Here is a 9,884-nt window from a genome sequence, read left to right as displayed (position 1 = left end):
ACCCTTAATGACCTGTTCAACAATAAAACCAAAAAATTCCATGTTTAATTAACATGCCAGCGATTCCTTGCCTGAAGACAAAACTGCATTTCAAATATCTTTTCAGTTGCTAGCAAGAACTCTTACAAAGTTAATTTTCAACACTGAAGGGAGGAAAATCTTGTCTAATGAAATTAGTCCATATTTCTGTGCTGCAATAGGAAAAGTCAATTAAAATAAAACACAGGTACTTGCCTAAATAAGGGAAAGTATTTCTTTTTGAAACTCCAGTGTTTGATATTCATCTGCTTATTGCTGACTGGTTTTATCTGATTGTTTAAGATTTTGTTGTAATTCAACATTGCACAACTATTTCACCTTTCATGCTTTGTAGATTTGGGATGCAGCTTTGGCACAGACTGCAAGGGAACAGACAAATGCATTTTTGAACATAAAATATTCTTAAACAAGAAACATCTGCACCATCCTAATTTCACATCTGTTGGAGAGAATACTTGGATTGGAAGCCATGAAGTTTTCAATGTTGCTGATGCCATTAAATTGGTATGGTGAGGTCAGATTTTTAATTTTCGTAGTGCAGAACTGTACTAAGATTTGTTGCATTCAAGTAAGAGTTGTCTTTGGCAAAATACCTGGTTAGTGCCTACCACATAAATCAGTGCCATCTGTAAATAACACATATGTAAATAATATATATGGTAGCAAGTGGCAGCTCTCTGTCTCTTTTAATATCAAGCAATGACTGTACTGCATTACCCCTGCACTGTCTCACCTCAGTGTCTCCTACAATAATTCACTCTTCTTGTCCACAGTATCGACCCCACCGAAAGCCTCACTTCTCATTTCACTACATGATTACTACATGAACTTTATAAAATAAAAATTATATATAAAATAAAAGTTCTCCAGTTACCAAGCCACACAGTTCAGAACTCTTTAAGTCTGGAGATGCTGTTCAAAGTAATCACAGGAATTGTAGAATGTCTGTGGGTATTTCTTAGTAAAAATGTCGATTGAAGGATAAAATACAGCCAAAGTAAATTTTCCTTCTTGCAAATCTCATAAAAATGATAAATCAACAACAGGATTTATGATATATTTCTGATTTCTCAGTGCTAATTCTGAGAAACTTAATGCTGCTGAGAATGTAAACATTTCTTTTGAACACTTAATATTTTATTTATTCATTCCCATGTTGAAAAAATAAGCTTTGCAATAGAATCAGTTTCATCTATGAGCAAACACATGGTATTTCACTGATCTAAAACAGTCAATAATTTTAATGTTAAGTAAACTGTTTACAGTCTCATTATTGCAAAATAATTTTAGGAATTTTTAGCTTTTAATGAATACAAAATGGTTTCTTACAGAATATTTCTTGTAGAAATTCAATACCACCACCTTCTTGTCCAGTAATCTGTTCTCTGCCCTGACATGCCATTGTGTAATAGCAGCAGCAATGCATGTCAGTATATTAGTTCATTCACAGGTCTGGAAGGCCAAGTGATCTTGCAGCTGCCTAATCCTTAATAAGAAAACCCAGCAGATCCAGTCAATTTGTTCAACTGAACCTAGTAAGTCAAGGTCACATCTCCTCTCCTTAACATAAGGAACTTCCCCTCTTTGGGGAAGTTGATGATTTGAGAAAAAAATTAAATGTAATTTCACAGATTCCCAGGCATCATGGATATCTGTAATAGGCTGTAATTCACCAGTTTTTAGTCCTCTGACTAAATAGAATGTTAGGAAAAAATTTAAAATCTGAGGTTTTATTTTTTCCAGCCATTTTGACAATTAAAAGCAGGTCAGAAGTGTGAAAGTGGGATGTAAACATGGGGAAATTTTCAAAATCATGAGGCTGTAAAGCTTCTTGCATGTACCCAGCTCATGGTGCTAAATTTCACTTGAGATCTGTGGAGGGATGGACAATGGCTAGTATTGTCCAGACTATATAATGTGATATCCAAATCGACTTTATTGTCGTGATCCACTGCTTAATGCTGGCAAAAGTCTAAAACTCTTCTTGGGAAAATATCATAGATGCTCGAGAGCATGCTGAACTTCTGCTTTAGTTATAGACAGAGTCACTAGATGGAGCCAGAAATGCACAAAAGCATTTTATAACCTGGACTACCCTGGATGCATCAAAATTTCCTACTGCATAAAATCTCAGTTCATTTTCCAAATACAGAATTTCAGCTGCATGTATATATAAGTGCAAGGTCACTGTACTGTTAAATTAATGGTGCAGTTTTAGTGTGATGATTTTTTTTTTTTTTTGTGTAACCTGCATATAGTTGTAATATAATCACAGTCTTACATTAAGTCAGACCAGAAAAACTGAGCAGGGAATAAAACTCATTAATATATTTTACAATCTATTTGCAACAAATTTTCCCTGTAAACCTACCTACAACAAGGTTACAAGACCTTAGCTCTCAAAACATATGGTTCTTCTTATGCTCTTGCATGTTTGTATAATTTGGTTTAGATTTGGGAAAAAAAAAAATCAACCAGCTTGTGGAACAGTTGGAGAGATAATACAAATGCCAAGACATACCATCCTACTGTCCTGAGAAGTGATCAGACTTGGAATGTTACACCAGGAGTGCTAATCCTGTAGCTGCTCTCCAAGAGCACAGGAAGCTGCTCCAGTGATTTCAGGCTAGCAGGTAATAGCAAATAACTGAGGAGAGAATCAACACATACTCAAGATTGGGATTTCCAAATTTTATTTTTGTTACATGGCAAACCAGGCCAGAATGTCTGTTCTGCAGCAAGATGCTGTTCAGGAACCTTTTTTTCCTCCTGCTGAGCACAGATTTCCTAATTTTGTTTATTTCTTGAGTAATTCTGATATGGAAGCAGTGTCCTGCAACATAGTTGTAACTAAGCTGGTATGACTAAGCAATACTATTGGAAAATCAGCTGAATAGTAGTTTTCTGTTTTGTCAAAGCTGCATTTTTTTATGCTTGATGCAGTTGTTAAGAAAGCTGTTCCACAGCATCTCTGCAGATAAGACCAACAGTCACAGAATGGCATGGCAATCACCCAAGATGGAGCACACTCAAAGAAAAAGCAGAAGTATACTTGGAGTGTTGCTCCTTGCTGATGTGCATGGCAGATGCCTGTTTCACGCTTTACCCTTTGACTGCGAGATGTGGTGTCAGATAGAGTTGTACCTGATTAAGCAATTGCTCTTCACTTCCCATTTGACACTTCCAAACGCCCTACACCCAGGGGACAACCTCTGAAATACTGCTCTGAAAATACTGTTGGTATCATCCACACCTAGGAGATTTTTCACTTTAAAACTTGTGAAGAAACACTGGAGAATTATGACAATCACACTTTCCTTTGCTGCATTGTTCTTACTGTATTTCTTCACTTTCTTTCATGCTTATCTGCAATATCCCTTGCCTGACACAGAAGATGCAAAGTTCATTGAAGATTGTGTGAGAGCTCACAACACATTTCGCTCCAAAGTGAATCCACCAGCCAGCAATATGCTTCGCATGGTAAGGTGGTGTTTGTGATCTTGAAATTATTATAGACTGGGCTGCTGATTTAGCCCATCTTATTCTTCATCTGCACTGTGCTATTCTTTCCATATCAGTTAATGATTTCTGTAACATATATGTTGGTTCTTTGCATGAAATAGCAAATACATTAATTTTCACAGAATTGTTCAATTTTAATAACTTGAAGGGATTTTCTTCTTTAGCACAAGATTTAGCTACTCTCAACCTCAGCCAGTCAAAGAGCTGTATTGCAAAAAATAGCGTTCAATTCAGTATGTCATCTACTTCTTTCTAAGAGAGATAGTAATCTGTTTTATATCATGCCAGGTTCATAGAAGCTGTTTGGCTTTTGAAAAGTTTCTGAATAGGCAGTCTGCAACAGGTTTTGTTGAAAAACTGTCATCTACTGTTGATTCTTCTAATCTAGAACATGTGTTGTATAAAGGGATTTTCCAGGACATTCATTTAGACACCTGATCTTCATTTGCTGTAACAGAGTTTGAAGAGTAGTGATACCTAGACTGAAAAGTAGAGCTTGCTACTAACACAGTGGATATCAGAACAGGTTTTGGGTAGGTCGCATGTTGTTCAGTGGAATACATAAGGAGAAGTGTGTATAGCTGGCTGAGGGAGTTAACCCCAGTCAGTGTCACTGCTCTGAGCCCTCCAGCAGTGCTGCATAGCTGCAAAGGAAGTTAAATGCATAACCACATGCAGACTATGAATCATTTCTGCAAGTGGAAGCTCAGAGTAAAGGGGTGAGATTCAGACTACCAGTGACTTTAATTTCTTGCCGTGTTAAAAGTGATGTTTAATTTAAAAAGCTATTGGATAAGAGCAAACTTACTTACTCAGAACAAAGACCCAACAATTCTGGAATAACAGCAGGATGAATATATTTAAACCTCTTGAGTCAGAGGTGTACTTACAAGGTGTGCCAATCATGGTACAAGCTCTTAATGGATTTTTTCTTTTTTTCAGCCTTGAGGTCATAGCATCTCATGGCACAGCCTAACCACAGGTTGTGTGAAGCTATTTCCTTGTGTTTTATTTGGGCCTATTAGTGCCTAGCTTCATTTAATGGTGTCTGGTCTTTGCATTGGAAGATGCAATTAATGCTGCTTATTTACCTATTTCACACAAGATGTCCAGATGTCTCTGATTGAAGCTGCAGAGCACTCTCTGTTGCTATATGAAAGCCCTCCAAACTTGAAGATCATTATCCTACTCCAGGTTCTCTCTGGACTTTCTAGTTCTAGTGTACTTTTCTTGAGGTGGGGTGTTGTGCTGCACACAGCATTTAAGAGGACTTCTGCAGAAGTGTGATTATATATTTGGTTTTGTTCTCCATTTCTTTGCAAAGAGTTTCTAATACTTTGTTTGCTTTTTACTTTACTACTTTCAAGTGGTAATAGCCATCTCCAAACCTGTTATGAGGAACACAACTCAATTTTTTCTCACATACTTTAACTTGAATTTCCCTGTACTGAACTTTACCTGTCAGTGTAAAATCTGCAAGTCTGCCGGACTGGTTTGTTAAATTATCACTTGTGCCTCTTTGGATGGGAGTGTTTCCTTCTCAGCCCAGCATAGATGAGTGGGTCATTTCTTTGCTTTGTCCATGTGCTGAGGAGGGAGAAGAGAAAAGAGGCAGAAGGAGCTGAGGAAGTCCTGGCTAGCGGAACAGAATTCCGATCTAGACTGGTAAAAATTGCCAAGTGCAAATTCCTGGACAGACAACATTTCTTATGCACAGAGTCTCCCAAGCCCCTCTTCAGCTGGAAGTTTCACACAGTTACCCCCTCCAGCAATTTAAAGACTGCACTCAAGCTCTAAATACATTAACAGGTCAGATACAACAGGACAGTGGATAGATCTTGCATATCCTGCAATAGCTAAGGGAGAAGACAAAAATTTGTTATGGGAGTAGAAATGTCAAGTGAGAAAAAGAAACTGAAGGCAGGGATGGGAAGCAGAAAAGGGAAAAAAACTCTTAGCAAGTTTCTGTTTAAAAATGTCTGAATTCAGTTAAGTCACTGCAGTGCAGGTTATAGTATGTTTTCTTCCTTTTCTGTAGTCCTGGGATGCTGCTTTAGCTAAGACTGCCAAAGCATGGGCAAAGAAGTGCAAGTTTGCCCACAATGCCAACCTTAAAATTCCAGGAAAAATGCACCCCACCTTTCCATTTGTTGGAGAAAACATCTGGACTGGCACAGCCCACATCTTCTCTGTGGATGAAGCTCTCAGGTCCTGGTTTAGTGAAGTCAGCAGCTATGATTTCAGCACCAATAGATGTACTGACATGTGTGGTCACTATACTCAGGTGAGTCTTACATGCCCAGTGCTTTATAGCCTAACATATGGATAGTTTAATATATACAGTCTAATTTCACTAAAGATCTGAGTACAGATTGGAACAGATTGATTTGGAACAGGAATTACAGCAGGGCTTTGCACCCCCCAGTTTGTTATTGCATGAGATTGGAAATAAATATTATGAGCCCCAGGGATGTCAAGTTCTACTTCCAGTAATGGTGGAAAGGGATTATACTTTGCAATTTTCTCACTTACAGGGGAGACAATGAGTTCAAAAATGGCTATCAATCTGTCATTTATCCCAGCTGCCCTCCAGAGTTAAGTTGCTCCTGTGTCAGCTGATTTAAATTTTCCTGAGAAACTTCACTTCTCCTTCTTCCCTTAATCCTGTTGGCAGTATTTGAACAGTGCATTATGTACTTCCCTGTGTCCTGCAGGTCATCTGGGCAGAGAGCTACAAAGTTGGCTGTGCAGTTCACTTCTGTAATACAGTTGAAAATTTTCCAGGACTGTTCCAAGCAGCACATTTTGTTTGTAACTACGGGCCACCGTAAGTTAATTGTGGCATTTGGGTTTGTTTGTTTGTTTGTTTTAAATATCCCAACTGATCTGGTATCAGATGTCAACAATGATGGGTGCAGTTGCTACAAATTTCAGAATAAGTTACATTCTCATGTCACTTGTCCAAGGGAAACTTCTCCTGGACATTGAGAACAGAGCCTACTGGACATAGCTAGGTCTGAAAATCCCATTCTAAAAAAAGTAGGAGAGCAGATCATAGCTGAGACCACTCACCTTAATGCAGATGGTGGAAGAAAATCTGTTTTGACTTCAGTCTCTGTAGAAATAGTGGGAAAGGTGTAGTCTTCACACTTCAGAAAGATTACCTCTTTCTCTGGCCCTACACAAATTTCAAACAAGACATTGTAATTTAAGAAATAAAAGGAAGACCGTTCTCTATTTTATCTGGTACCTTGCAGTATTTCTACTTACTTTTTACAGGTTTGTTTTTATAATCCAGATGGGTAATGAGGGACTAGAAGCAAATTCTTGTATGCTGACAATAATACAGTATTGCCTGAGAAGTCTCATTAATTTCCAGTGGCAGGAGTCAACTGCTCCCCATGTCAGTGAGAGTTTTAATCAAATCTAAAAGGAATTTCAAATAGTTGCAATGACCAGTTTTTGATTAGGGTATTGCCTCCCCAAAACAGCTTTTCAATGACAACTAACAAAATACTGTTCCTGTTTTGCAGGGGGAATTATCCAAGAAAACCATATAAAGAAGGACAGCCATGCAGTAGATGCAGTAATGAGAAGTGTGTAGACAGGCTCTGTGGTAAGACCAAAGAAATGAAGTAAGAAAATGTCATAGAAATAAAAGTGGCATAATTAGCAGGGGAAAGACAACAAGTCAATTTGCACTAAGTGCATAGTGGGTCTGTAGCGCACCCCACAGCAACAGTACCAAACTCTGGTAGAAATAGTGTAAGAAGGAAACGATTGAAATACTTTGCTGTTGAATGCTCTCAGAAGTAGAAGCCAGAGTTTCTGACACAGGGAAGTATCAGTTAGACTATTTTCTCCCTTTTATCTGGTCAGGAAATCAAACCCAAAATTTTAGCCCCAGCAAATATTCACTGTCTAGTTCCTCTCTCCCAGTAGAAATAGGAAATTTATCTTCTTCTTTTTTGCTTGTTTAGCATGTCCTAACACATTTTCCAGATAACTGTATTTCTGAACTAATAATAAGACTGTACCAAAAAGCACACTTATTTCTAATTTTCACAATTTTCTGAAAAACAACAGTGAGAGCATGTTTGTAAATCTTTTCCCTACTATGCTCAGTATTATCAGAGTGCTGGTGGAAAATAATTAAATGAACAGTTGTAACAGAGCTCCAGGGATGAGGAGATTTTAATCAAGTCTCAAGGAGCAATTAATAGATGACTGGTAACTCCTTTGGAACAGGCCTGTGGCAGCTGTGGGCTGTGCTGGCCAGTGCTGGGAGCCAGTGTGGGGCTGAGTCAGCACAGCCCACTCCCAAACCCTGCAAAGATGCAACAATGAAAGCAGTGTGGTTGGAGTAAAAGCCTCTCTGGGGCAGAGGTGTTCCATGCAAACATGCTGCCTGGGCCTGGGAGAGCAGTGGGCAATGGCAAGGGGCTCAGCCTGTTCCCTCCTCCTTGCCTCCCCTCTTACAGGCCAGAGTGACTCTGTGCTGGGCCTCTCTTCAGTCTGAGTGGGGGCACAGCAGGGAAACCCACAGCCCATACCTCATCACTCTGAGTCTGCTCCAAACAGCAGTGGACCTTTATGTCAACTCAGCTAGTCCCAAACTGGGCAATGTTTTAAATAAACAGAGATTAAAGGAGATGCAGCAATGTCTTAAATCAAATATGAACTCTATACAGAAGTTTAATGGGGACAGTCTTTACCAGCCAGACTCTAGACAGCTTCAGCTGTAGAAATTATTGAGCATTTGGTACTCTTATTTCCTTCTGTAATATCCTGGCTGACTCATCTTAAAGTCTCAGACTGATGCATCACAGGAGAACTAGAAATATCTCAAAGACTAGGGGGAGGGACAGGAGGAACAGAGTATTTAAAAGTTAAGTGCTAGAACCTACCACCCACATTTATCATTTTCTCCTATAGGGCAAATGAGGAATTTCAATAAGATTGCATAGGCAATCCTGCAAATACATCTCTACTTTCAGTAAAGGTGTACTTCTGTGATAAATTAGTAGTTATACTTGTCTGTCTGTAACTACTTAAATTTTGTATGTGTAACAATTTTAAATGAATTCCATATTTTGTTGTTATTTTTTATTCCCTGATCTCCATGACAAATTCATTCTGATACAGCTGTTTTTCTGCTTCTTTTTCAAGTCAATAAAAACTATGAACTCCACACCAGTTGGGGGCCTGCTCTTGCTGGCCTGCTTCTCCCTTGCAGGATGTTTTAAGCATTAACTGGCATCATCAGTGCAATCAGCCAGGCAGGAGCAAAGGCTTACCTCTTTTCATTAAGAACTGCCATTGAATGGTACTCACATTACTTTCCTCTTCTGATCTCTTTGCAGAAAATACAGAACGTGAGAAGCTGATAAGTACGTATCAAAGTGTTCTTAATGGCTTTCCTGTAAGTATGGCTAAGACTAGCTCTTAACACCTGTTTCTTCACTGACTTTTAGGTTATGCCAACTGGTATCCAGACTGGGATACACAGTCCCCACCACAGCCCCATCCCCCCAGGCCTGCTGTCCCACCTGCTGAGCATTCACGACCCTCTTGTGACCAATACTGTCTTAGTGTTTTAATTTTAAGGCCACTGTTTCTCATATTGAGTGCTGGTGCTGTACTTCTAGTACAACAGAAATTTCCACACACTTTTTTTTATGTGTAATGGTCAGTTAAGACACTGATTGTAATCCTACTGCTGTATTACTCTCACACAATTGCCACACATTTAAAAAAAGATTTGGTCATCTCTCGCTGTCCCTGCAGCATTTATCCAGCATAGGAAAAGCTGCTTCTTCACTCAAGACAAAATATAAGTGGCTGTGCATAGAGGTAGTATAATTTATTGGCAGTAGCTGCAACATGCTCCTGTGTCTGTACAAACCTCTTAGCTCTAGGTTGCTAGAGGGAGAACAGAGACTTGATGTGACTTACTCCATGTGCTAACAATCCTTCTGGAAGCCTGGAGCATCACAAAGACATGTCTGAAGTGGCACACTGTATCCAAAAGAGGCAATGATTCATCTTCATTAACCTTCAGTTATTCCGGACACAATTTTCCCCAGATAATGGAGATTTAACTGTATATATTACTTTTTATGAACATGAATAAAGTTTGCCCTTTGCTATATTTAGCCTATGTGTGTCAGTGTCCGTTCTTCTTTTGTCAGTTGTACTATTCAATTCTTCTCTCACAGTTAATCCTTATTCTCCATAAGTAGAATAATACCATGGAAAGTTGACAGAGTAAAGATTAAGATAGGGTGTCAATGGGGAAAGCTTAATTTTAGGATGTGAGATGG

General features: G+C 38.9%; 1 protein-coding gene across 1 annotated transcript; it reads left to right on the top strand.

Annotated features, from left to right (window-relative positions):
* Positions 1–3,339: 3,339 nt before the first annotated feature.
* Positions 3,340–9,639, top strand: LOC130264418 (glioma pathogenesis-related protein 1-like). The gene is made up of 6 exons (XM_056512584.1): positions 3,340–3,519; positions 5,600–5,845; positions 6,276–6,388; positions 7,095–7,177; positions 8,925–8,951; positions 9,036–9,639. The coding sequence occupies exons 1-6, from the start codon at positions 3,340–3,342 to the stop codon at positions 9,245–9,247; spliced, it is 861 nt and encodes a 286-aa protein (XP_056368559.1). The 3' UTR covers positions 9,248–9,639.
* Positions 9,640–9,884: the final 245 nt, after the last annotated feature.

Source organism: Oenanthe melanoleuca, chromosome 1A, assembly GCF_029582105.1.
Source record: "Oenanthe melanoleuca isolate GR-GAL-2019-014 chromosome 1A, OMel1.0, whole genome shotgun sequence".
Lineage (NCBI taxonomy): Eukaryota > Metazoa > Chordata > Aves > Passeriformes > Muscicapidae > Oenanthe > Oenanthe melanoleuca.
Note: the sequence above shows the minus strand (reverse complement) of the source record. Positions and strands in the feature narration are given on the sequence as shown.

What these genes read in the sequence shown, in the direction of transcription:
- LOC130264418 (XM_056512584.1), top strand. Translation starts at nt 3,340, where the DNA reads ATGACAATCACACTTTCCTTTGCTGCATTGTTCTTACTGTATTTCTTC. An exon ending in GTGTGTAGACAGGCTCTGTG is followed by an intron (nt 7,178 to 8,924) that starts GTAAGACCAAAG and finishes ATCTCTTTGCAG; the next exon opens with AAAATACAGAACGTGAGAAG. An exon ending in AGAACGTGAGAAGCTGATAA is followed by an intron (nt 8,952 to 9,035) that starts GTACGTATCAAA and finishes ACTGACTTTTAG; the next exon opens with GTTATGCCAACTGGTATCCA.